The sequence below is a fragment of the Python bivittatus genome, unplaced genomic scaffold (genome assembly GCF_059951505.1).
Source record: "Python bivittatus isolate LINGU-HERP-01145 unplaced genomic scaffold, Pbiv_v1 ctg000090_np1212, whole genome shotgun sequence".
Classification (NCBI taxonomy): domain Eukaryota; kingdom Metazoa; phylum Chordata; class Lepidosauria; order Squamata; family Pythonidae; genus Python; species Python bivittatus.
This window is the reverse complement of record NW_028277046.1, coordinates 4,566,416-4,594,122: the sequence shown is the minus strand read 5'-3', so window position 1 is coordinate 4,594,122 and position 27,707 is coordinate 4,566,416. Positions and strand designations below refer to the sequence as shown.

The window sequence follows — 27,707 nt, the reverse complement described above, 5'->3', positions numbered from 1 at the left end:
TACAGAAAGCTCACCCCACTTGTCTTTAAACACCTCAAGTTCCACGACCAGGCAGAACCGTTTTGTCCTTTGCAAGTCACGCTGGAAGATTTATGGCTTTCAAAAACTTTCCACTTCGACTCTTCCGCTAAAGAAAATCCCAGCATGATGGGGTCTACCCCCACGATAGAATGAAACAGTTCAGAAAGCGCAGCCCGCCGATTGGAGCAATTCTGACCCGGGCGAGAAAGGTGAAAGTGTATTTTTTTATTTTTTTGCCTTAAAAAAAATATCCTTGGTAAGTAGACATCTACTGCGTTTTGGCATAGCAACGTTCTACTTACAGGGTTCTGCAATCCGAAGAGCCGTGAGCTTTAAAAATGCCAGGAATGGGAGTTGGTCATCATCTACTCTACTTTTAGCCTTCAATGGTTGCAGTTGGTTTTAGCCATCCTATTGAGGGGAGGGAGGCAGGTCTCAAGAAATGTTCTGCTTTTCTGATGCAAGACTGAGAAGCACAGGTGAGTCCTCGACTAACAACAGGAATCCATGGGCTATGGATTTATTGACAGCATAGTACAGAAGCTGGTAAAAAGACTAAACTCCAGGGTATTCTAAATAAACACATTCCCACTGCCCCCTCCCACCTCCAACCCCTCCCCAGTGCTTCCAACACAGGCGCTCTCATTTTAGCCGACACAGAATTCGCACCTCGCAAACAAATTATTTAACTGCTCTTATTCCCCTTGAGGACTGCAGCGATCATCTGAAAACGCAGCTCATCTCTCGCCTCGATGCAACAGCGTTGATAGGTTAAATGCCGCCGTTTAATTACAGTAATGGAAGCTGCTATTTTTTGGTTCTTACAAACACAGCTTCTCTTTCTTCTTCCTTTTTTTTTTTTTAAGTCAAAACCACAAACTCGGATTACTCTCTCTTTCTTTCTTTTTTAAACCCCCCTCCCCCCCCATTTCGTATTACTGACTTTCAGTGGTGGCTGGGTGCTTTGGTGGTTCAGGAGTGCAAAGCAGGAATAACAAATGACAGAAGAAGAAAAAAGAACTTTTAAAATGCCAAATGAATGACTGAGGATAGAAGTTGTGGGAAATGCAGCAAAATGACACTAAATGCCAAACAACTGTGAGTTCCTGCCCTTTTTATCCAGGGAGACTGTTCCACTTCAAAAATGCAGAGCGCACGGGCTCCAGGCTAGTGAAACAGAAAGCTTGTAGAAAAGGTGAAAAGGATGAAAGATTACTCTCTTGCACACTGCTACAAGGCTGTACTTAACAGAAAGACACCCCAAAATCCCATTTCTGTTTTATGTCTGTCTCTGTCTCACACACACAACTTAGGAGCAGCTGCCTCACACAAGGGCCAGTGGGAGTGGAACCTCCATATGCAGAAGCAGTACTGCCCCGAAAACCAGGCCAGCGCCAGAAACAGGGTACTGGACACATTAGACATTAAACAAGACTCCATACTAGAATGGAACCAAACATCTGGGAGCATTGCCACAGCCCTCTTTCTCCACCCCTGCTAACCCGCCTCGGAGAATAAATGGTACAATTTCCAATGACATATGGCTAGCATGGATACTGGAAGGATCCCCGTTAGCTCAGGTTGAAGCTGATTTAGCCCAAGCCCCACCTTCTATGCAGCACTGTGGGTGGAGGGTCTCCTTCTTTCTCACAGCCCCAGACTGATTTTCCATCTTTTATGTACCATCCCATTTTAAGCCCCTGATTCTCAGAGCTTCCCTTAGTAGCGCTGATTCACGTCGGTTGCACATGAAGACAAACTTCATAGCAATCTGATAGCAAAAGGTGAGTTTCACCATCGTAAATTCAGCAACAATGCAGCATCTCAACTGCCGGGTTCGCAGACAGTCAAGGGAACAGGTGGCTTTCTAGCACCCACCAAAATGTTTTCAGCGACAACTCCAATCATCCCCTCCCTGGCTGGGCTTGATGGGAGCTGCGATCCAGAATATCTGGAGAGGCATCAAGCTGCCACTTGGTTGCCACTCCTTTTCAAGAATATCCACCCACACTGACCAGTGTTCCCCGCCCCACCTCACCCCAGCAGCAGAATTCCCAGGTTCCTGCCGACTGAGAATTACGGGAGTTGAAATCTCAGTGTTTTTTGGACAGGGCCCGGATGGAGGCGGTGGCAAAAGAGAACATTAAGCCTCTTTTAGAATTTAAGCAGCATTGCTAACCCCTTGACGGCCTCCCCCTGCCCCATTTGTGTTTAGCAAGAGAAGAATCTCTCACCGCAGAGCAGGTATTACTGGTAACAGGGGGGAAAAGGATTTCAATATTTCCTCTGCTCAGCGGTCCTCGCACACCAATGTCCCTTGGTAGCGAAATGATCCCCAACTGGCGCCTCTCGTCTTCCCCTGCAAAGACGTGACCTTTAAGGTGACGGAGGTCAGCGGTTGACGGAGACAAATTTAATTTTGTTTATCACCATAAAAAGGGAGCATTTCCACACAGACACAAGGGCATGAATACTGCGAGTCAGGTGGGAATGCAGCAGCGGGGCCAGGCGCGAGAGAATCGCACGCGTACTTGGAGGAGAAATTCAATCAGCCAATTCTAATGCATAAGGTCAGCGACGCACATCAGGAAAAGAAATCTGATAGGATAGCAGTTTTTAATATAACCCATGTATTTGCTACAAAAAGTTCTAGGAAATTGTAATGCAATCGCCCCGACGTCCCTGGGTGAGATCAGGGCACTCCCCTTACTTTTTAGATGACTTGCACAAAGGCAACACGTATTTTGCACAGTGCAACAAAGTCAAGAATTGCATATGGTATAAGGAGCAGGAAAACTCTTGCAAAGAGGAAAAAAAGAGATAAGTTGGATTTAGCCCCCTCTTTCTGTCCACGCCAGTGAACTTCTTCAAAGTCAAGGACCCACACCGGCCTCCACAGACAACCTCATTTAATGTTAATGAGCTGAATTAGACAACAGCCGATCTTTCACCGAAACACAGAATTGTGATTGGGTCTGGTATTCAGGCTGGGTACACCCCCCCAGCTCAACATCTCTCTACCTGCCCTTTAAAATGGGGGGGGGACTGCTAGGGGTCTTTAAAGATCTGGGGGGGTGTCACCCCGTTCATTCCACACACTTCCCCCAAATAAGTCCCCCCAACTGACTCGTGGGAGGGAACCCACAGATTGTAATAAAGCAGAAGATGAGCTCTCAGCAGGGCTCTAGAAGGCATCTCTGGCCATTTTAAATAAACCCCTTCCGGCTTTAATCCCTGGTTCCGTACCACCCACCCACACTCACAGAAAGGAAGGAAAAAACGATAAAAAGATCCTGGAACCGCATGCGTTATTTCTTTTCTCATCCATCTGGAAAGGCAAAAAAAAAAAAAAAAATTGAAGGGGGGAATCCTTCTATAACTACCCCCACCCTTTTCCGTTCAGCTAAGGGTAGTGCTTGCAACGAAAGATCAAAGCTCAAAGGCTGGAGTAGGATGGCGCGCAACCCACCACAAACTTTGCTGTCTGTGCAACCAAACCTTTGGAGCCATGCCTCCCTCCGCCCAGAGTAAATCCGGCCAGCCGACGGAGGTATTTCTCCACGCTCTCTCCCCCGTCAATGACAGTACAATTTTCCCTCTTGACAAGCAGCCACGGAAACCACAAAAACAGCAGGAATAGCGAGCCGGCCAAGGCGAGGGTGGTTAATGACGCCAAGCCAAACCTTGGGTTCCCAACGCCGTGGAGGGAATGCTTTCGTGAACACAGAAGAGATGGGAGAGATTAACTCGATCCTCCGAATCAGGGTAGCGCGAAGCTTCGATGGAAAGCAATCTCTGTTTTTGTCGGGTTTCAGGATTGGAGAAAAGGTGTTGAGGATAGGAAAAAGAGGTGGGGGTGGGGGGGAACAATTCTCTCTCTCATGGCTGTAGAGGGATGCTTAAGAGTCCGAGTAATGTCTTTGCAGCTCTGCTGCAAAGGAGGGACCCAAGAGTGCAGAACAGCTTTATGGAATGAGGGAAGGATTGTCAGTCAATAGCAAACTGAAGCTCTAGTTGGTTCTGCCTGAGGACTCCACTGGGCAAAGCCAAGGCAGGAAAAGAGGGGAGGGGGCTACTGCACATCATGGGACTTGCACCTTCAATTATGGATCAACCAAATGCACGTTTAGAGGATTCGACAAACCCACTCAACGGGGTCTTTGCAAAACTGTTAGGAGAGCAGGTGGCTGCTCCTTGTAATGTCCCTTCTTTTGGGACTTAGTACCCACTCAAGAAAGCAGAAAGAAATCAGCACCGAGCTTTGGATCCTACAGGACTGGAAGTTAGCAGAGAGCAGTTATCAAAACCCCACTGGAAAACCTTGCTTAAAAGGATATGCTTTGGCTTGCTCAGGTTTTCCATTCGTTTTTAAAGGCCTGCTGTTTTGCAAAAAGGAGTTCTGCAGAGTACAGCGTGCGCAGGAAAGGGCTCGCCAACGCCTCCCTCTTCCCCTCTCTCTGTCTCTCTGCCACACACATATTCAGCTGGGACTCACACAACGAGCTGGGCCATAATGTGGTTTATTTGGTTTGGCTTAGCATGTTGCATGACCCCAAACACTGCAGTCTGTAAGCCATACTTTATGGTTTAGCATCTAAGCCAACTGTGGCTTAGCCAACATACCATGGTTAATCAAATCCTTCCTTAATGGGAGCAACACGCTCACCCTTTACAGGAACAGCTACTGAAATCACCTATAGGCACGTCAGAAGTTTAAGATGACTCTGCCATCTTCCTTTTGGGAGGTCTGTCAGCTGACCGGACTCAACTTCGGCCAGCTCATCCCTCTGTTTCCCTCCCGTCCCTCAATTCCTCTGGGGCTTGCTTTGTACCACACCTGGCTATGAAGTCTTCATTTTTCTCCCCTTGACTCTGCCCTTGGAAGACAAGCCCTTCCCTTCAGAGCAGAATATTCTAGGGGGTTCATCCGGGAAAGGGATTAGTGGTTACTAACTATGAACGTTTCATGTTGTCTGCCTGTGGTGTAATATGAACTTCAGCAAAACATACCGTAACATTCGAATAGGGATTCCGTTATTTTTTTGACTCCTCTCTAATGGAAGTTCTCAAGAGTAATGAGTCAGGAAGGAAGGAATCTCCATGCGTGCGGGATTCATTCAGGGCATCAGGTTTTGCATTTTTGGTTACAGGTATTTCGCAGCGCCCCTGCACTACTTGAGACCACAACCAGGGCGAGATTGAATGCCTCTACCTGGAGCGAAAAGGCACACCTCACAGAGAAATTCAGCACATCAAGGAGACATTGTTTTTGCTGCCTTTCTTGATTTAAAACAGCGCTCCCCACCCCCAGTCCATTAGGAGTTGACCATGATACCGTTTTCCTTTTTCCCTGCCTAACACCACCTGTCACGTCTTTATTTCTGGGCAGATGATGGGAAATCTCAATGGCAACTCCCAGAATGCTGGTCCAGCTGGTGAGCCATTATATTACCTCAATGTACAAGTAAAAAAAAGGAAAGAAAAAGCCATTTCTCTCCCCGCCCCCGAGAGAGTTGCAGAACTGAGTTGTGGACTTGTTGAATTTTTACTCCCTGGTCCTTGTTTGGACGCCTGGCCATTTCTGCCTTCTCCTCCTGTTTTCTTTGCTTGGCGGGGGGGGGGGGGGGGAGGTAGAATCCTTGTTGCCTCCTAAGCTAAAGAAATGGTACATTCTGAAGGTTGTGAAGGGACTTAGTTGAAAAAAAATAAAATCCACCGAGTGCATAGCAGCTGGGCAAGACAATCTGTCTCAACACACACAGCAAGATGGCAAGAGCCACGTCTGTCCACAGCCACAAACTCTGAAGACTTCGAGGCAAGTTTAGAAACATTTTGGGAGGACAAGAATTCCCTCGCTGGAGACTCACGATATTTATATAGAACCTCCATGTTCAGAAGCACTGAACCTCCCACGTCCAGGAGCAGCGTGGAAGGCGCGTTCACTTGTGTTCGGCGTGGCAGTTTCCAGAGACCTCTCATGGGCTGCTGCAGAAAGGAAGATGCTTGACAGTCTTTGATCTCCTCCAGCAGAGCTCTGCATCCATTCCTGGTGGGCGAGGGAGAAGAGGCCGAAGAAAAAGCTTAACAAGCATTAGGAACTTGCCCAACAAGCTTGCAGCGATCTGCCTCATTTTTGTGAACGAATGGGGGTCTTCCCTGCAGAGAATGCAGGCACCTGGCCTTTACTTGGCAAAAAAAATAAAGAAGAAAGAAAGAAAGAAAGAAAGAAAGAAAGAAAGAAAGAAAGAAAGAAAGAAAGAAAGAAAGAAAGAAAGAAAGAAAGAAAGAAAGAAAGAAAGAAAGAAAGAGGCACGAACCTCTCTGTGACACTCCCGAAAAATTAATTACAAAGCTGAAGGAGGAAATTAATTTTAGAAATGCAAGAGGCTGTTCTCCCACCACCACCACCACCTTCCTCCTCCTCCTCCTCTCTACTTGTCCTTCACCCTCGCCACCAGCAGGACGCCAGGCAGGTGTCCTCGTTTTCATTTCCAGCCGAAGGGGTGCAATCTTGGAGCTGTCCAGTCGATAATCTGGCCATCAGAACAAGCTCTGTAATTAAAAGGTCAGTGACCTGGAAAGCAGGAGTCCTCACTTGCAGGGCTTCTCAGTAGTGATGGAGCTATTAAATTAAGGCGGTTATGAAATCAATGCTAAAAAAGCTTTCACAGTAACAAGCTCCCGTTCAAGGACATATAAACTGCCTCGCGAAATGGAGTTAAGTTATGAAAAAGGAAAGTAATGGGGGGGGGAGCTAAATTGGAATCAGCTTCCCTTTCAGAAGCCTCTTTGCCTAGACACCATACCTCCCCTTCAGAAATAGATGGCCGGGGCGAACCGTTTTAGGATCCCTGCGCGAGGCTGAACCAGAGGAAACCCAAAGCCGCAACTACAGGAAAGCTCTCGCAATATTTAAGACTCACGTCGGGTGCTGAGTTTGTCATTATAACCACAGCCATCAGCCAGACCCCAAAGATTAAAAAATGCACAGCGTATGCAGAATTTCTACTTAGACAGGTATCTTCTTCAGCCCTTGCTCAGTTCCGAGATTATTCCCTTCAAACACGAACTGAGAACCGAAAGCTTTTACGGGATGATATAATCTGCTCTCCTGGTACGGAAGAGGCGAATCGCTGCTGAAGAGGACATCTACTTGCCCACAAAATACCCTGTTTATTTATTTTAAAAATGTCACAGCCTTGCTAAGCAGAGAGGGGCATAAGACTGTCGTTTGCGCTGGGCAGACTTCAAAGGTATTCACATTTTTTTGGCTTTGAACTGGTGGCGTTTCTAAAAAAGGCTTTTTAAGAATACTCCGGATTAGACAGCAGCAAGGACTGAAGGGCAGTTATATTTTAAGACTTGAATTTTAACGCAATATGGCACAGCTCCAAACATGGCTTTCTTCCAAGCCACCGTCCTCAGGACATCCCCGCCCAATATTCCTGCTGCTCTCCGTCACAAGAGGAAAATACTGTACAGGGAAAGTTTTTATAAGGTCTCTTTTCCAGTTTTATTCTGACAAAACTGGGGTGGGATGGGGGGAAACAAAGCAAATCTTCCCCAAACTTTCTTTCGCAATACTTTTCAATCATTTTGAGGTGGCGTTTCATGGGGTGATGGGGGAGAGGGGAACAGGCACGAACTCTTTCAAATAAGAAAAAGGTTCTTGGGGCATGAAGGTATTAGATTCCAGGTGACGCAGGAAGAGAATTCATTACAGAATCTGCAGCTCAAGCAGTCCGAACTACGCCGGCCGCCTGCTCGCCTTCTTTTGATCCGGCACGAAGCTCGCGCTGGGTCTCCACTCAGCTGTCACCACCTTCTATGACTTAATGGCCCGACAATAGTCCCCAAAGACCCAGGGGGCAACTGAACCATAGGGAGAGCTTCCACCCTCCTCCGTCTCTTTCAGCGAATTAGGTAACGAACCAGATTAATGAAGCCGGCACGCAGAAGGGCAAAATTTCCCTTGGCCTCCTACACATCTCTCCAAATAAGAGCTCACTGATCCATCGGGAGCCGTTTGCTCAGGCTATTACACGCGCGCAGCTCTTAGGTCTTGCCAGCCCTCCTGAGGTTCGAGATCAGATTTTGTTTCCATTTGGGCTTTAAAGGGTTTAATTCTAGCTGTAGGAGAGGCCCTGTGTGTCCGGTCAAAGCTGACAAAATGCACAAAGGGGAGTTAGCACCTCTGTGGGCGTCCCTGTTTGTGATTTATTCCCAAGAAACGCCCACATGGAGAAATGCCAAAATGGGCAGATGTACTCAACGTGCAAAGCACTCTAGTGGCTCACTCAGCGGCCTAGACTCCGGGCACTAGCTGCTGGGCCTGGCCCTGCTAGAGGGAACCGCAGGCCGTTCCAAAAAGGTGTTGGAACAAAGCAACCCTCACCCTGGGTTGGAAAGTTAGCCGATACCAGAAAGTCAGCTGGGTGCTAACGTGGTGTATTAAATCTGGATGTACCACAATGCCCAAACTGGTTGGCTGGGCTAACTATTCAACGCTGTAGTCCAAAATTTAAAGAAGGTACCACAAGTGACTCCCACTGAGGAAAATCAGAGCATCTGCAAGGCTTTGCCTCTCATGAAGATGACGAGAGTTGCGGGTCTTCGCAATGAGTTGCGGATTCCGGAAGCTCTCCTGGCGGGCATCAAAACTGAACGTCGAAGGCAGGATGGGGTGTGAATAGGCCACTCGTACCCAAGGTAGAGAGGCAGAGGGCAACTCCCGCCACCAGTCCATGTGCGTCCTTTCCCAATGGGAGTTTACTAGAAGGAAGCCCACCCAGAAGAGTGACTCATGCAGTTCGACAGCAAGGAGTGTACACAGGAGCCTTTGATCATTGATTCATTAATGGCAGCACCAGAGCCAGCCCCAAGACACATGCTGGAGTTCTCCGTACAAAAACAAGCTTCCTTGTTACAGGATGCCTAGGAATCCACACCGAAAAGTTGCAGCAGATCCTTAGCTCTTAGGAAGGATGGTTCTGTTGAGGTCTCCAATAAGCTTTGGGCTTGTGTGTAGGCTAAGTCAGGAGGGGGAAGTTTATATAGGATATGTAACACCCTAACACTCTGTATATACTGGACTGACACCCCCCATTTTAATTAAAGCAACCCCCTGCCAATCCCCATACACTACACAGGGATTTCTCCCTGCCCCACCCCCAGGAGGTAAAAGTTATTGTCAAAGTTCTGATTCCACTTTCACATTGATGCTCATTTCATCAAAGTCCACTCTTAAAGGGAATGACGACGCCTTGTGAACAATTAGCACAAAGGGCAGCTAAAACAAAGGGATGGGGGGGTGGGGCACGCATCAAACAGGATTATTGTTGTTGGGTTTTTTTCTTCTTCTTCTTTTTTACTTTGATCATTAGCTTGGTAATTCATTAGAAGCTTTAATCAGGTCACCATCTCTATTCAGTGCCGTCTAGTCTCTCCCCCACCAAACCTACCACCAACTCTGCTTCTCCCCGTCAGAGATTTATTACAATTAAACAGATTAGATGGAGCTCAGATACTTAAAAAAAGAACAAAACAAAAATAAAACACACTGGCCCGTCTACGAAGCTGGTGGCAGGGGAGCGTGGCGCAAACATCGGAGATGTTGGTGTCTCGATTGCTCTAAATACCTTTTGCAAATGAAATCTAAGTCCTTCTGCATTGAAAGAGAAGCACAGAGAATGCAGAAAAGAAATGTCAGGAATAACTGGTCATTCTGGCGAGATGTACAAATAGTCCTAATAGGGCATGATATGCCAGGGAACCCTGTTTCAGGTGGGGGGGGCGAGAAAGGGAGGTGTCAACGGATCTCTCGGCAACTATAGATTTTGCATCAGGTTACCGTGGGCAATCAGTACAGCTTTTAGGTTCAGCTTTCTCCTGCTTCATTGCTTCGATGATAGAGTAGAAATCCCAAAGCGTTTATGATTAATTACTCCCTGTAGGTCCACATATTTCAAAGAAAAAAAAGAAAAAGAAAGAGAGAGAACCCTGTATGGCAAGAAAGCGGATCTGAAAGTGAGGAGTTTCAAAGGCCTAATTTTTGTAATGCAGATGAGGCCGGAGGCAGAGGCGAGTGTACTTCATACATGTTGTTTAGTACAAAAGCCAGCTACAAACCAACCTGTGGACACAAAAAAATCTACCTACCAATTACTATTATTTAATCTATCGCATATTTATCTTGCCTTTGTTCATCTGGCAACTGAAACAGCTTCCCCTAACTAGTCCCTGTGAGATATGTTAGGATTACAACACCCAGGATCCACAGCCAGCATGATCTTTGGCATTCTGGACACTGCAGATCCCACAAGATGGAGAATCCCAGGTTCAGAAAACTGCCCTGTTGTAGAGCCCACCCAGGCTGTTGCTCCACAAGCACAACCTGTGAGAAAAGACAATGCAAAGTTGGGCTACGTTAAGAGAAGTGGGGCGCCTCCACAATGCAAGGTTTCAATTTGGGCTGGTCGAGCTGCAGTTCCAGATGCCACGTTCTAACAAGAACGTAAATGAAACTGGCACATTTCCAGAGCAGAGTGACCAGGTCAGTGAGGGGTCTAGAAATCCCATTTTTCGGAAGAACGTTTGAAAGAACTGGGTACCCACAGCCTGAAGAAAGGATTAGGGGGAGATGTTGTGATCTTCAAATATCTCAAGAATGAGTTCAACTTTGGGTGGTACTTTCTCAGATATTGTCTGGGGGTTCACATGACCTCAGTGCTTCCGTACCAATATATGTCACTGAACACAAAGATATAGGTGCAGGTAAGTGTGAATATACATCCTTTCACACAGGGCTCGGCCTGGCACTGGAATTTTCTTTCAAACCTGTTCAAACGTTCCATATACAGGGGATTTTAAAAAACCAGAGAAATATTCAATTGTGCCAATCCGTAACTGCTTTTTGCAATTGTACAGCTAAGATACAGGATTTATGACCTCAGTGAAGATCTAGTCTTTAAACCCTAACAAAACTCTTGTCTGTCTGGGTTCTTGAGCTGACAGTTTGAAAACTTTAGATGGCCACTTTAAGTTTTAGATTGTCACTTTTTTTAAAAAGGCAATTCATTTAACATACGTGCAACAGAAATGTTGCAGGGCCATGAACTGAGCAACTTCCACTGGCTGGAAATGATGCTGAGTTTATCAAGATGTAGATCTTCTTTGCTTCTAAAAGAGCTCGGCAGTCAATCGCCTGCCCTTTCTGACTGTGAAAGGCAGAGTGACCCCAAATTTAACCCCTGCTGGCTGCTCGTCTTCCTTGCAGCCTGTCTTTTACCAGCTGGTCTTACTCTCTTCTGAAGCTCCTGACCATTTCATCTGGTCAGCCTACAGTAAATACCATGAATGACACAGAGCCAACCAAGAGAAGCCCTTCGGTCTTCTGAGAAGCTGGCAGTTCAGAAGTTTGCAATACAAGCAATTTTATTGAGTCTCGTTTCACTGGCTTTCCCCGTTCTCCTAGGATCTGTAAATGTTAAAAAGGTTTTAGCCTTAAAATCTTTGAGTTCAAGAGGACAGCGGGGGGGGGGGGGCAATGTGACAACTCATGCAAGAAAAGGCTGAAGAAACTGGAATTTCGGAGGGAGGGAGGGAGGAAGGAAGGAGGGAAGGAAGGAGCACAGATTGAGAAATACATTTTCAGATTGTATATTATAGTACCTTTCTTCTTCAGAAATGTTCTTCTATTTGCAAGCGGGCTTTGGCGAACTCGGGAGTTTTGTAAAAACTTCACTGCTGTGGCAATCTGCAGAGCAGGCAAACGATTGGGAAGAAGAAAAAGAGAATTTAAAATAGGATTCATCAGAATTCAGATTCCAACCCAGCCAAACTATCACATTTTATTACAAATGCCTGGTTACCAGTAAATTAAGTACATTGGTAATTTAACTTAGATGCAGATCTATATCAGAGAGTTCAAAAAGGTTATTTTTATACTGTATAGCAGAGATGTTCATTTCAGGATAAATAAAAAGGTGCAGCCCTTTTGAAGCTTGGGAAACATGAATATAAACAATCAAGGAAAGAGGAAATGAAGAAGAAATGAGAAGCAACAATACTTATTGTACACGGTACTTTACAAAGAATAAGAGGGCAATTCTTGGCCATTAAAGGAATAACAATCTAGAAATGGATGCTTAACAATTCTAAAATGTTAAGATGTGTTTGGTTAAAATGTATTTCTTAAAACAACAGAAAGGAAGGTAAGGTAACCAAAGGCAGGAGCAAAAAGGAAAAAATATATTTTATCTTTATTTCAACCTGTAAGATTTCTATCATCCACATACTATGATCTCATATTTTACAGGAGCTTATGATCTGTTTTTCCCTTCTGCGGAAATATAAACCTGGGGAAGAGCTGCAGAACAAAGAATCCAATCAGGTTTCAAGAGCAAGCTGGGCCAAACCCTTTTCTGATTGCTTAGAACAGCTTTCCTCAACCTGGTTTCCTTCAGGCTTACTGAATTAAACTCCTATTATCCCAAACCACTTGGGATTAAAACGGCCTAAGGTCACTTTGTTAATTAGTACGTGTTTGCTTTTTTTTTAGCCAAAAAGCAGCATGGAAAGTACGTTTTAGCAAATGGCAGCTTTCAATAGCAGGGCACCCGTTAAGATTACGGTATCATCTCCTTCCAGAAGCCAACAGCTCCTCATTGAGTGAGACCACGGTTGCTTCCGTTCACCAACCCTGGTGGCAGATTTGCCTTGACTTTTGCTTCTGGACCTTGAGATTCTGTCCTACGCTGCCACAACCTTCTAACAAAGATGAACGGGTTTGGAAGAGTTTGAGTTAGAGGAGAAAACCCAACCCAAGTGGATTGCCGTAACTCGAGGGAAAGTTGGCCTTTACCTGGTTTTCAAATATGCATCTTAGGTCAAAGAGCAAAGTTTTGATGGCTTTTAATGGCTCTTTTGATGTACTCCTTGGTGCATTCCATCAATGTTGTGTATGCTTATATAGCCCCCCCCCCCACTTAAATGGCATCTCTTATTTCTTTAAATACATTAATCAGTCTTATGTAGGCAAAACTGATCCATTGGACAATGCAATAAACATGAATTATCATCTATCCAACATGCATAATGGCTTAAAAAAACATAATAGCAGGTGTAGTTTAAATGATTAGCTATTACACCTGCGGTGCGTCTGATTCAATTGGGGAAAATCATCTTTAATAGGTTAAAAGGTTTAGATCACCCGGCTTCCCCCTTAAAGTGGCTGTAGAGAGGGTATGATGGAGTACGCTGTCATTACTAATTCATTTAAGGAAAGCATGGGGGGAATATAGCAAAGAACAGCATTATATGAGCCAATCTAATTTAGACATCAGGTAAAGCAGAAAAACACCTTTTTAAAAAGCATGATAAATGAATTTGGGAGGGAGATGAAATTCATATTTTTTTATTTTAACGGGAAATTTGACCAAGTCCCAGCATACTTGGGATTGAAGAGAAAAGAAGATAGGAGGCGGCGGAGGACAGAAATTCTGCTCTTTAAAGTTTAGCATTCAATCATTTCAAATCATAAAATAATATGAATCTAACACCCCACCTCTCTGCGACACGTAAAGCGCTGCTTTGATCTTGTTTATGCCCCCTCGTTGATCTGCCTCGCTGGAAATGCCAGCGATAGGGAAATTGCACATTTAAGCGGCACGGGTATTGCCGCACAAAAGGCAGAAGGATAAACAGTACAAATTAATAACCTGCAGGAAAAAAAGTGCTGAACCAGAGAGATGTCCGAATAAGCAGATACGGAGATGTGCCAGCGTATCAAAAGCGACTTTGCTTCCATATTAATCACCGGCTCCTTCTGGAACTTTTTGATGGGCCTTGTTCTCTGCGACTTAGGGGGAAAGGCTGACACCAAAATGCTTGCTAAGACCTGGCAGGAGGCAAACTTTCAAAATCTCCCAGATTGTACAGCTTCATTAACTTAAATTTAACACTCCGTGGCTCGAGAGCAGCATTTATGGACTAGCAACCATTAGGGATCATCTAATAATGCCAGGCAGAGATTCCCAACTTTTATGGGCCACTGGGGGGTGGGATGAGAAGGTCATTGCCCAGTTGGGAACAACCTTAACCCTACTTAGTTAAACCCTGTCTTTGGTATTTTAAGAGTGGAAATCAGTGGACCAAACTTCTGTCTCCTATGCTACAATTGTATTCCCTGCCTCCTTTAGGGGAACTTAGTTCTTGGAGTAGTGAAAACACCAGAGATAAAACTTTTCGAAGGAGATGCCTGCAGAGATGCTACTGTGCTACAATCTTCAAAGTTTTCATCTTGGTCCCACCATTATAAGAAACATAGAAGCCTATCCCAGTATCTGGTCAACATCACTAACGCTTTTACACCTCTCTGCATTCAGCCTGTGCCCACGGCATGCCTTGATGGGACATTTTGCAAACGTCCAACGGAACAGTGCTTTTGCCCTTGTGGCTTGGGCCAAGACGCTGAACGGATGAACCACCTCCTTGCGGACGTGATTCCAACCCAGGTGGCTATCTTTGCCATGTTTTTTTTTAAACTTAGAAACCAATTTTTAAGCTCTCAGTTTGGTTCCATCAACTCAATTCTTTTGTATGCCTCTTCTTGTTGTTGTCTTCTTATTATTACTAATTTAATTGTTTATCCTATGTAATGTTGCTACAATCTGCGGTCACAACAATAAATAGGTACATTGATCAAATTGGAGTCCTGAGAAAGTTCTCTGGCCATTTCACACAAAGGCTGCCGTGGTGGCCGTGGCCAAGATAACATACCCATTTCTCAGAAGGTAAATAGGTAAGGTTGCTCCCATCATCCTCTCTGGATTCCCAAGATGCTCTCTATCACCTCAATTTACCTTGGTCTTTTGGGGGTGGGGCTGGGGACAGGAAGGCACACTTCTGAACAAAGCACCCATTATTTTTACTTCATATAAATATACCGCCTAAACCGATTATAAGAACTGAACCTAAAGCTTATGCAGAACCATTTGATGTCGAAATGGCTTTGTTGATCTAAAACTGAAGAAACAGAGCCTTTCTACCCCAAATTAACAATACTGTTTCTGCTAGGCAGGCTAAGAGCTGAGCTTTGATTCCACCCACAGGATGAAAAAAATGGCAGAGAGGTTACAAAGAAGGGAAGAAGCACAGTGCAAAAGATCTACTTCTCAATAAAGCCGTTCTATCAAAAAATGAAATCGCTCCATTAACAAGAGCTAAATTATTTAAAAGGCCTCCTCCATCATTTTTTTTGCTAAAGGTCTATTGATTGAAAATGACATTACAAAATTATAGCTAAGAAAGAAAGATTCTCTTGCTCCCTCTATCAGACACAACTTCTATAGAGACATCTTTGACTGCTATTTCCACAACACACAAACATACACATTATCTATATCCTCAAATTTCTAGGGACTATGAAAATACAGTGGGCATTAGGGATTTTACCATAGTTATCTTAAAATCATTACTGGAGATCTGTTCTGTGGAAAAATCAGTATTCTAACGTCACTAAAGAAAAGAAGGTGTGAGTATCAAACTAATACTCATTCCTTGTTTTCAACCTAACACATTTCAACCTGGATACTGAATTAACCCTTTTTCTGGTTTGGTGCACAGAACCATAAAATAGCCACACCGGCTGAATTTACATGCGATCTTAAACTTCCCCAACACACAAGTAAAAGAAGGTTAAACGTAACCAACCTTGGCATGCTGTTGGAATGCAGCCTCTAGGTTTAGAGCTGGTTAGCTTAATGTGAATACAACCACAGTCACAAACTTTGCCACAACGTTTTTGCCCTCGAGAGCCCAGTAAGGCAGAGTCAATTGTGAGATCTATATAATGGCCCCAAAATCACTCAAAGACATTCCTGGATAGTTGGGGAACCTGTTAAGCATCCATTCTTAATCCAAGACCACAGCCGTTTTACCACATCCTCTTGTTGTCTGTTGATCTAATTCAGCTTCCCATAAATAAACCTTTTTCTTATGTATATATTTGGGACTACAATGATTTCCACATTTAAAACTGTTACTCGATATTTTTTGAAAATGTTGGTCTATAGAGTCTGGATTATATAGGCAGCCTAGGAGGAATTAAGTTCCTGAGTTGGGAGAATAAAATGCATCACATTTCCTGGCCAAGCAGGATTTGAACCCATAACTTTCCAGTCCCCTTTACTAAATCATATCAAGCCTCAGATTCCACCATGCTGACCAAGAAGTACATTACTAAGATTGCCACTTTTATATATATTTTTGCAAAAACGGAGCCACTGGCCATAATAATTCTCAGCATCAAGAGCCAGAAGGTAACATCTGTGGGTGATATTGAACTGATCAGCATGCTAAACCATTACAATACCAGTTTACAGTCTAATTTTGCAAATATTTCACAGGATGGAATTACATTTTTTTGGCAATTTGGAATGCCAATAAGACACCCAAGAGAGAAGCCCTTTCAAAGCTATGAGAGCCTGAAGAAATTGGAGGAAGCGAGAGGAACTGACTAGTTCTGTAGCTTGAAGTTTAATGTGTGGTTGAGAACTTCCCTCAACATCCATTCCTGTATTTCTCTGAATGTTGTGGCACCATTGCAAACTTACCATTAAAAACAGCTATTTGAGATCCAGTACATTCAGAAATGTGCATTCTGAAAGGTTTACAAAACACCAATTCATATTTTTAGGTGGCTTTTTCATTTTAATTTGTGGATTGACAAGGAAATGGACTGGATGGATTAACTGACAGATCTTCTGGTACCTACTCAGAACAAGCAACTTGCTCAAGAACAAAACCTACTTTTTAACATTCCTGGACTCACGAGGAAGAGAAAGGAACACCCACCCATTATCTTGGAGAGGGGAAGGTGAGAAAATGCTGTGTTTTAAGTAAGACAAGAAGGGGGAAAAATCCCTACTCTTGTCAGGCCTAGCTTGACAAATATGGTCATCAGTGGCACAAGGAAATAGTTGCAAAGCAGCTGTTAATCAGGGTAACACATTGAGGAACGCTGATGCTAGCAGTCGTGGAAAAATGCAAGAGGCTAATTATGAAGCAATATATCTTGCTAAAGAGGCATCGTTCCTCTAGATTCCAGATACAGCTTTCTCAGAATAAGAATCCTGGGTTGGCTGGATCAGCACCCACATACGTACGGTGCCAACTTCCAGATCCATCAACCAGGTGATTGCCTTGATTCAACATTCGGGGTTGTAGGTAATTTTTTTTTTAAGTGCTAATTTGGAACTAAGAATGGAGTAGGGAAAGGAGAACAATCACATCCTAAACCCCACCAGCTACAAACACAAATATGTCATGTTTTGTTTTTTCTTTATCATTGGGTTGGAAGGTGCTGTAAAAAAGTGCAGGTGTGATTAGAAACTCTGCCTGAGATGTAAACATACTGGTTTCCATGCCACAAAGCATCCAGGTGTTCTATTTTGCAATACAATCTAAAAAGTCACTCAACTGGTTTTGACCCTCTTTTTTCAACTGAGGTGAGGAGACTTAGATGATAGAAGGATTCAGCATATCAAAAAATAAAAATTAAACTATCAGGAAGGAGGCCAGAGTACACTGGTTCTACTCAACAGAGTAGTGTTCTACGTGCAAAGAAGATACCATTGTTATTATTTTGTACTGTGTTTTGCCTTTCAGTGTTACGGTGACCCCCTTGTACGACGCTTCATCGTAAGCACCTCAACCATGGTGATTAAAAGCTGGGACAGACTTGGGATCATTTAACCCTTATCTTCAGCATCCATGACAGATGGCCATTTAAGACCTCATCGAGGAAGGTCCACCAGCTCCTGGGGAAGTCGGTACCCCTTGAAAGCCAGTTCTTGCTTCAAGGAGGATCCCCCTAAGGTTTTGGTTGAATTCTGCTTTTGCACCAGGGTGAAGATGGCCCACTAACTGTTCTGGAGGATAGGAATGTCCCCTTGGCCTCCACCCACCTCTTCTTGCTCCATGGCAAAAGCAGCACTTTCCAACTTCTACTGGCTGGGCAACCTGCTAATGCACTTCATTGCAGTGAATACCCACTCACTCCGATCCCTAGCTGGAGGGAGCACAAGGTGCGTCACCTTGAAGACCCATACAAAAAAGGTGGGATATAAATAAAATAACAAATACATATATACATCAATGTTCCTTAGAACTGAGGGAGCATGGGTAAAAGTGTTGCCCCTATGTAATTCTCAGGCATAGTCAGACCCCACACTTACAAAGACTACTCACTTGATTCAGGCTAAAGGAGAGCCATGCTCAGAATTCCTTCTCAGCCACAGAGCTTCCTGACTTCATATCAGGAATGACCTGTGGTTACAACAATCAACCTATTTACTTACTTAGTACTATGCTGGTCAGAATCTCTCTGTCTTGCCTACCTCATAGGTTTGCTCTGAAGATAATGTGGGAGGAAAGAAAGGGGGTTAATACTCTGAAATATTGCAAACGAATGCAAAAACATTAAATTGTCAGAGGCATTTTAAATTAGTGAACGGCACTGTCTAATGCATTACTGTAACAAGTAGAGAACTGTAAAGATGCTTTTTATTTCTAAAATAAAAAATGATTTTTATTTCACCATGGCCATTTATATATACCAACAACAGGGAAAAAAATTACTTAGGACTCTCTCCTACATTTCAGAAACAACAGGGTATTTGGACAGCGGGCAAATGTATTTAGCCTGAATGGATTAGTCAAAAGGTAGGTGAATATATAGGTTTTAAATAGACTAATTAATAGTTACTATCCTATGTATGATCATATATATGTTTATGATGCTATCTGTATCTGTAATCACAAATATTGATTCATTAGGCGTTGCCTGAAATGTAGCCTGATCTTCCTTAATCTTGTGCTTTCTACATGTATTGGACTTCAACTTCCAAAATCCCCAGCTATCATAATAGCAACACAGCAATTCATCCATCCTCCAGAGCTGAATCTAAGATGACAGGACCTTCTCTGATTCAATCTAGAAGCATGGGATAGTAAGCATCACTGGTCCACTACCTCTCAACTCAATGTACCTCAGGGTTATGGAGAAAATATTGAACTGGCAGGGCTATATACACTGGCTAGGAGAAAGTCTGGACATCAATTTAAGTACAGTGGTACCTCTACTTACGAATGCCCCTACTTACGAAATTTTCGAGATACGATCAGCTCCGGCCCCAAAAATTTACCTCTACTTACGAATTCACCTCGACTTATGAACCGGATCTGTGGCCATTTTCCACCCGTTCCACATGGTCCACGGCCATTTTCCACCCGTTCCACATGGTCCACGGCCATTTTCCGCCCGTTCCACGTGGTCCGCGGCCATTTTTCCGCCCATTCCACATGGTCCGCGGCCATTTTTCCGCCCCTGACACGTGGTCTGCGGCCATTTTTCCGCCCTGCCGCGTGGTCAGTGGCAGTTTTTCCGCCCGACGCATGGTCCGCGGACGCCGGAACGGATTAACGGTAATTACATTGAACCTTATGGGAAAATTTACTTCGATTTGCGACCAACTCGACTTGCGATCAGAGTCATGGAATGGATTAAGTTCGTAAGTAGAGGTACCACTGTACTACTACTATTACTCTGATTCTCTGCTGTCATCTAACAGTCACCCATATTTCTACAACCCAGATCTGGTACCCACTCTCACCATCCTATCTAAATCTAGGTAGGAGAAGCATTACCAGTTTCCAAACTGTGTGTATCTGTTTTGCTCTAAAGAATCTCCCCTCTTACTTGAAACGTTTTATGTAGCTTGAAAAAATGGTATTCTCCTTTATCACCACTGACAAAACTTTATCCTCCCTCAAATGGAGAGGAGAAACGCTTTGTCAACTTGTTTGCTTGTAACCTGCGCAGTTAAATAAGGCAATATGGTTTGTAAACCACCTAAAGTCTGTTTGCACGCATGCATGAATAAATGAAGAGGTTAAACTGTCCCTAAAACCAAACGATTACATACAAAAAGAATACAGAAACTGAAAGGGGGAGAGTGGGATATAAATGATGCGGTGGAATTATAGAGAAAAGGGGAATACACATTTACCTATAAATAGATCTGAAGAGATGTTCATTAGTAATCGCTGAATTAGTATTCTGAGATGATTGCAAGAAAGGAAACAGGCTAAACAACATTAGTTAAAGAAATAGCCAGTTCCTTAGAACATGCCAATGGAGATTAGGTTCCCACGCTGCCTCGTTCTGGCTTTGTGTCCTGGGCGAATCAAGCCTCTGTGGATTGCAATCCAAGTCTTAAGAGTGCTGATCCTACCAATTCTCATTAAACCATGGCTGGGCTTAGCACAATGCAACTACCCAGTGACATTCATTTCAGTGAGATTTATTCCCTGGTAAGTGGGAATAGAACTACACTTTTATGGATCATGTAGTTTAAATCCACAGCAAAGAGTTGCTTCAATATGTCATCTTCAAAGTGCCATAAAACTCTCTTTGTGAAAGCTAAGTGATATATCTATCAAACAATGCTTAGAGAAATCCAAGAAGGGGAAAAAGAGGGGGCATGAAGTGGGTGTTAACGTCTCTTTCTTTACTGGGCACCTTTTCCAACTAATAAATGTTATTAAAAGGCATATGCTCTCATGAACTACAGTGCACTCATCAGACCCACACACAACCAAACCACAGATTCATTTTGTTGACTACCATAAGCATCTTGGCCTGAGTGTTTTGGACTAGAACCTATGCTAGAATAAACTGGGTAGTTCTGAAATGTGCTAAGTTAAGCAGCTCTCAAACAATGAGGAAGGAAGGAAGGAAGGAAGGAAGGAAGGAAGGAAGGAAGGAAGGAAGGAAGGAAGGAAGGAAGGAAGGAAGGAAGGAAGGAAGGAAGGAAGGAAGGAAGGAAGGAAGGAGAAAATAAAGTAACAGTTAAAAAGAAAAAAGAATACTCCAGTTGCAATGCAGAGACAGGTAGGTGAATTTCCCAGTTAATAATTCCAGCCTCAGGAGCAAATAACCTTGGGGACGAATCAGCCAAGGATATAGTTGAGGCCCAGAGAAAGAGTTAGTGTGCCCCCTAGCTAGTGCCATGGGGAACCACGGTTTCTGCCACCCAGCCTCTGCTGAAGAAAACTCAGCCCAAATTAAGTGTTTTCACTCAGTGAAAATGAAATGTTTTGCAAGATGAAACCGAAATAAAAAATGTGGTTTTAGGTAATTACTAGTTGGCATTTACATATCACAGCCTAGTTCAACACCTATTCATTTTCCCCTTTTATTTTCAATTTTTTAAAATTACTCATTAAACCCAGCATATGACAAGGACAGGAGAGAGTGGAAGGAGGGGGAATTATTCAAGAGTGTGTGTGTGTGTGTGTGTGCGCGCGCGCACGCGAGCAAGAGAGCGAGTGAGCTGCTTTAAATATAGTCATCTGCAGTGATCAGATACCACTAACCCTTCCCTGGGATTCTGTCTGGAAAGAGTGATAGCTCCCCTTTCTCAATGAAAGTGAACAGACAGAAGAACATATAACTTAATTTGGAAAATAGGCCCCCAGCCTGCCACACTGTTATTCCTAAGAGTAGCCGGTTGGAAAAAAATCAGGGCTTTTCTTTTTTGCCCAAGGTGGTGTGACATTAACATGTGCCTTATCATCGCCAATCCTTTTAACTTTTTATAGTTCCTCTGTTTTCTTGTTTCATCTAACTCCCCCCCCCGATTTCTAACTCTTAGTAGGCAGTTAAAAAAAAATGGTTAAAAAAGAATAAGACTTTTTCTCCCCCTTTCTCTAAATCAGGAAAAAAAAAAGTTATTTAGAGGCAACTCCTCCCACCCTGCCATACTACTCAGTGGTATATCTAAGTACTAGCTGGTAGCCACAGACTATCGGTAATGCCACGCAGACAAGTTTATCTGTTGGTTTATTTATTTATTTGCTTCAAGATGAAAGGGAGATTTTCTGTCCCCACTCTGCAAATCAATCAATCAATCAATCAATCAATCAATCAATCAATCCAGCAGAGAAGGAACCACTCTCTTTTTCAGACACTCTGCCCTCTGGATTCTAGATGGCTACTCGTATTTCGGGACTTCTTTGCAAAGCTGCGATGTTTCACTTTGTAAAGACAAGGTAGAGCAAGCTCTTTTGTCCAGTGGCAACCTTCTTAGGCTGGGAATCAGGGATAACGGAGTGGGGAAGGGGAGAAAAAGTTGCACCCTAGGCTGAACCGTGTAAGCATTACACGGTTCAGGTTAAAATCCCAGGAGGAATGGCTACATACCTGCAAGAAGATTTCACTGAACCTGAAGAACTGTGCCCTCAATTTGATTACTCCAGCCTCTGTGCTAGGAATTCTGGGAGTTGTAGTCCCAACAAATCAGGGAAGACTAGACTAGATTTCAGGTTATAGTCCAGCTTTAGTCCTGCTCCCTAACTTCGTGCTGTTAAGATTCTTCCAGCTTCATACTCTCTCTGCCTTCATTTAAAACAACCGGGAAATATTCCTGGATGCAATTTGTCTGTTTTATACAAAATAAGACAGGTTGCTTTTTAATCTTTTTTTTAATCTACTGCATAAAACATCCTTGATAGAAATATACAGAAGATGACATGATGAAGTCATATATTTTAAGGCCTATTGTGCAAATATGTATTGAGGGAATTCTAAAGCAGGGCATTATTGACCCAAGTCTCTCTTAAAACACTTTGATATATTGGGGGGGGGGGGGGGGAGTCCTGACTGAAAGGAACAACCCTGCCGAATAGCCGCCTCTCCTTCAGTTTCGACTGGCCTGGGTTACAACTTAATGGATTGACGGTCGAACTCTTTTCAAACAGAAACAGCAATGTTCAGAAACTCTTAGAAGTACTCGTTGGTCGTGCCGGTTTAGGGATTAATGGAGATGCAACAAGAGGACCACGTTAGGGAAACTTCATCTATATTAGAATTATAGAAAAAGGGCCTCTGAATCTATGCTCAGCCCTGGGCTTTGTGAATTTGTCCAGAGAGAAGTCCTCTGCCATCACCCTGTGGATGGAAGTTGTTGCTCTGGGGACGGACGCAAAACATCTAGAGAGCAGAGTATCTACAGAATGCATTAAAAATCAGAATCGGGCATTTTACAGAGTAAGAGAAAGAGAAAGAGTTTGCACAAACTTGTTTAAAAAAGCAGGGGAGACATCCCAAATCCATACACGAAGGTTTGGAGAACAAAGGAGTGGTCCAGCATTAAAAAATTTGTCAAGAACATGGATCACGCTGAAGGAATATAATGACTGTGTCCAGCAATGCTTGAAGTGAGTGATCCCAAAAATAGGATTTCTAAGCTAAAAGTATGAAGCTGTGAAAATAATTATTGGCATTCCCAGTTCTTCCCCCAACCACCCACGCCCTGGGGCCATGCATCGAAGCACAACCCCTCGCCAGCCCAGGTGTATTCTAATTTTAAAGTCTTTAGCCCTGAAGGAGTGGTGAAAGTGAAAGAGAAGGAGCTCTGGGCCCCAAAGCATAGTGGAAAGTTCCAACTAAGAGGTCCAGCGAGAAACATGACCACCCTCTCTGCCTTCTGGACATTCTTTCGACTCTGGTTATTGGAGGATTTAAATGACATTTTTATCCCAGCATTTCCAACAACTTGTGGTGAGTCCAGCTGAAACTGAGTGAGGAATTGGCTCACCTTGTGAGATCGAGATCTAGAGCTAGCTCGGCCCAGCCCTGGTCTAAATGAACCACCACCCAGGACTTTGGGCACCTGGCTGAGAGCCTCCATGCCCTTAGCCACTAGTGGACACGTTTTGTCTGTGCAACCTCCTCTCTGCATTGCAACATCAAAGTAACTCCAAAAACAAGGCAAGGAACAATGAAATACTGGCTTGTAGGCCTGTCAGCTGCACCGTAAATATTCCATGAATGAATGGACTCCTTCAGCTTCCCACGGGGGCCATCCAGCATCTTTTATGGCCATTACGTTCAACTATTTTTTAAAAAAACCAAAGACCTGTCATGATAACCTTACCAGGGGACGGAGCAGAGGGGGGGTGGAGAGGAAGAGAGGGAGAGGGAGAGAAAGAGAGAGACGACTCCATCAAAATGAGGCAAACCAGATTCCCTGGGGAGGAGAGAGTTGTACCCTTCCTCCTCCATCCACCTACCTGGAAGCTGGAGCTCAACGAAAAAAACTTGCTTTCCAGACAGAAGCCCCCCACCCCACCCCCCCGCCACCAACTTGGGAAAGATGTCTCCCTGGGACCTTGGAGAGCAACTGCTGGTCCATGCAGGTAGAACTGAACTCCATGGACTAAGACCAAGGAGAGGAAAATAAGCACATAAGGGAGGCAAATTGCGCAGGTATCCCTCTTTCTCTGTTGTGTTAATTTTACCCTTTTAGGGATAATGTGCTCAGCCACAAAAGGATGATGTTCCTATCGTTGCCCCTTTAGCCTAAGGCCCATGGATGGGTCCTTCTTCTCCTCATGCATTCCAGAAGTAGAGTTACCCATCACGTCTAACATGGCCATCCCTAAATTCCCATTTCTCCCATCTGGTGCTCTTTGGATGCACTGATTGGCTGAACATTCTGGGAACCGTAATCCCAACGTATCTGGAAGTCACTAGGCTGGGGGAAGTTGTATTAGCCTTTGTTTATTTGTTAGATTTATATCCTACCTTTCATACAGGACCTCCCAGGCCTTGGGGTATTGTTGTTTCCCTCCCCTGCCCCCACCAAAATGTGATAACGTCTAGATGCTTTAGATTTTTCCTCAATTGTTTTTCTATTTTTAAACTGCAAGCCACCCAGAGTCATTCTGGAGTTGGGCAGTCTCCAAATCTAATAAATAAATGGGGGAGGGGGATATATCATTTTCTGTCCTGCTCCCCCCCCCACAAAAACAACCTTGTAAGGTAAGTTAGGTTAAAAGAGAATGACCAGCCCAAAGCCACCAATTAGGTTCCCTGGCTGAAGACAGGCCAGACCCTGGGTCTCCCTGATCTTAGTCCAACACCTTAACCACTACACCACACTGGCTTTCATCAGAAATGAGGAGAAAAACAGGGGCTGTTACATTTCCAATAAAAAGACACTCAAGAACTCTGACACTAAGCAAACTTGCCAATTGAGCTTTTTTTACACTGTTCTTTGTGGGACTCTTTTTTTCATTTTCCTTAAACCTTGAAGTAGTCAGCACATGTCAAGCATTATTACAATTACACTTTTTCCCTACTAAAAAATTAATAACCAATTATCTTCTTTAGGGAAGGAACGGGGTGGGGAAGAAAGCCAGCAGATCTTTACCTACAGAAGTCACCACTGCAGAGTATCAGCACCAGAAAGACATATGCACTATATATTTACCGAAAAAACTCAAAACTTATACACAATGTTTAAACAAAGATGGGGCCCAAAGTTTGGAAACAGGTTTTGTAGAAACTAACTAGGCACAAGTGTGAATAAAATGGAGGACTGGAAGAGGAGGGTTTAGTGAACTCCCACTGACTCTGCAAAGAGCAACTGAAAATAATTCCCAACTAGGTAGGGAAAAAAGGGAGTTTAAAAAAAAAAAGTTATAAAGTCTCCCCACACAAATCAGCTTTTTCTTCAGCCTTCTTCAGCTGCAAAATATATCAATCCAGTCCAACATTTCTCTTGTTTAGGGCCAAGAAACACCAAAGCCAACCCGCTCTAGAGAAGGCCCTATTCCACCACAGAAACAGAACACTTGTGTGAGGTTCAGAAACATCTTAGCTAAAAGGTTTGCAATATTCGTGTTTTTTTTTTAAAAAGCAATACACTGTCTTTTTCTTCTGAAATAGGGCTTTGCAAAATGCTTCCTTATCCCACCCATCAATGGTAACCCAATTTGGATGCCTCCAAGCTCTGTCTGCAGGACTGCTGGAGAAATCAACGCTTTTTATCTTAAGGATTATGGATTGCTGCTTGACTGAGTACCCATTTTAAAATAAAATAAAATAATCCATCCACACCAAAGATCCAATGCTTGGCTTTCCCGACCCCACCTACATTCAAGTCTCCCCTTCTCCTTTTTCTGATGGATAAACCTCACCCCCTGCTCTCTTCTGCCCAGCTCTACCCACTCTTTTTAAACCATGCAAAGATTTATTAACATTTACAGTAAAAACAAATAAAATAAATGCTGAAGTAAGAAATATAGTGAGGTAAGGGCTGTTTTGCTAGCACCATTTATCCGCGGAAATCCAATTAGAACTCAAGTGCCAAAGATACCTAGAAAAGAACTCCCAATCGAATCAAAAAATGATACAAAAACATTAACCTGATGGCTAAAAAGTCCACATTTAAAACATTTAAAGTAATAAAGGCCCTTTTATTGAGTCTTTTCTATATTTCATTAGGGCTGCAATTGACCAAATGCACTTTTCTAAGGGCTGGGTTTGTTTTCCTGTTTTTTTTTCCTTCCCTCCATTTATTTTTTTGTAATTTGGTCTTCTAAATCTAATAGTCCACTCTTTTTTCTTCTGTGATAGCTTTAAAAAGTAAAGAGAAAATACAATTTTTGTTATCATGTTCCTTAAAGAGAACAAAAAAAAAAAGATCACGCTTCTCTCTACAAAGATGATGATGACGACGATGATGAAGAACCCAAAGTACAAGCGAATAAGGAAATCATTTCTGGCTAATAAGGCTGATAGTAATAATGATGGAGAAGAAGAGCTGTCACCTAATTAATGAAATCATTGTGAACTAATTGTTTCAGTTTTAGCTAAAAGGTGGGGTACAAATATGCTAATTCAATAAATCTGCGGAGCATTTGAAATCTACATAAACTTGCATGTGAATAAGAGACATTGTACTTGGCTTTTTACATATAGGGAGAGAAGAAAATTGTTCTTCCAAGACATCTTTCCTTAGCCTACACCCAGAATTTTTTATATATTAAAATAATCAAGTTTATTAACATGGCACACAGCTTAATAACCTTAGGGTTGTCTTCCAACTAAGATATTAGGGTGTACTTCCTTGGCTTCTGGGAGCCTTAGAGAATGGAGGTCTCCATCTCCATCTTCAGAGGGTAAGGTCTATGAGCAAAGCCAAGCACCCAAGGTCTTCTTCTGGTGACTGGGGTCCTACTGGCACCCAGGTAAGGTTCTTCTCCAGCTCACAAGAAGATAACCAGCCAAGTATGGTTAGAAATGTGAAGATGCATGCAATATACTGTTTATCTATAGAGAAATGGGTATGTCAGATAAATGGGGGAATGTTAGAGTGGCCAACTTTGCCTGCAGTGGAAGGGATCTAGAAAGGAAGGACAGGAAAGGCATGGCCAAAAAGAAAGCAAATGAAAGAAGGGAGGTAGGAGGAGAAAAATGGGGGTGCCAAAAGTGGCAAAAGGAAGAAAGGGGGGACACAGGGAGAGACAGAGAGGAGGCTTCGCCCACTTCTGAATGTCACTCCGGATTTCAACAACAGCAAAGGTCCTTTACCTGATAACTGATAAACATGTGCAATGCTTTCTTTTGAGTTGGCACATGGTTTTTTAAATCTGCCCTAGGGCAGAAGCAGCCACGTGGACTACCGTACGGTTTGTACTTCCCGAAGAAAAAAGAACAAGAAAACAAGCAGGGCCAAAGAAGGGAGGTTTTCCAAGGGCTGTTCAATGTATGGAAGGAGGGGAAAAGAGTCAGAAAAGGAATCATTAGCAAGTCCACAAAACATCCATGCTGGAGA

The 27,707-nt window shown here is 43.5% G+C and overlaps 1 protein-coding gene across 1 annotated transcript in view; it reads right to left on the bottom strand.

The window, feature by feature from the left end:
• Positions 1 to 27,707, bottom strand: part of PEX14 (peroxisomal biogenesis factor 14) — a 75,638-nt gene that overhangs the window by 25,313 nt on the left and 22,618 nt on the right. Inside the window, exon 3 of the mRNA XM_007420085.4 lies at positions 11,692 to 11,776. Within this exon, the coding sequence (XP_007420147.1) occupies positions 11,692 to 11,776 (85 nt within the window). The remainder of the gene's footprint in view (positions 1 to 11,691; positions 11,777 to 27,707) is intronic.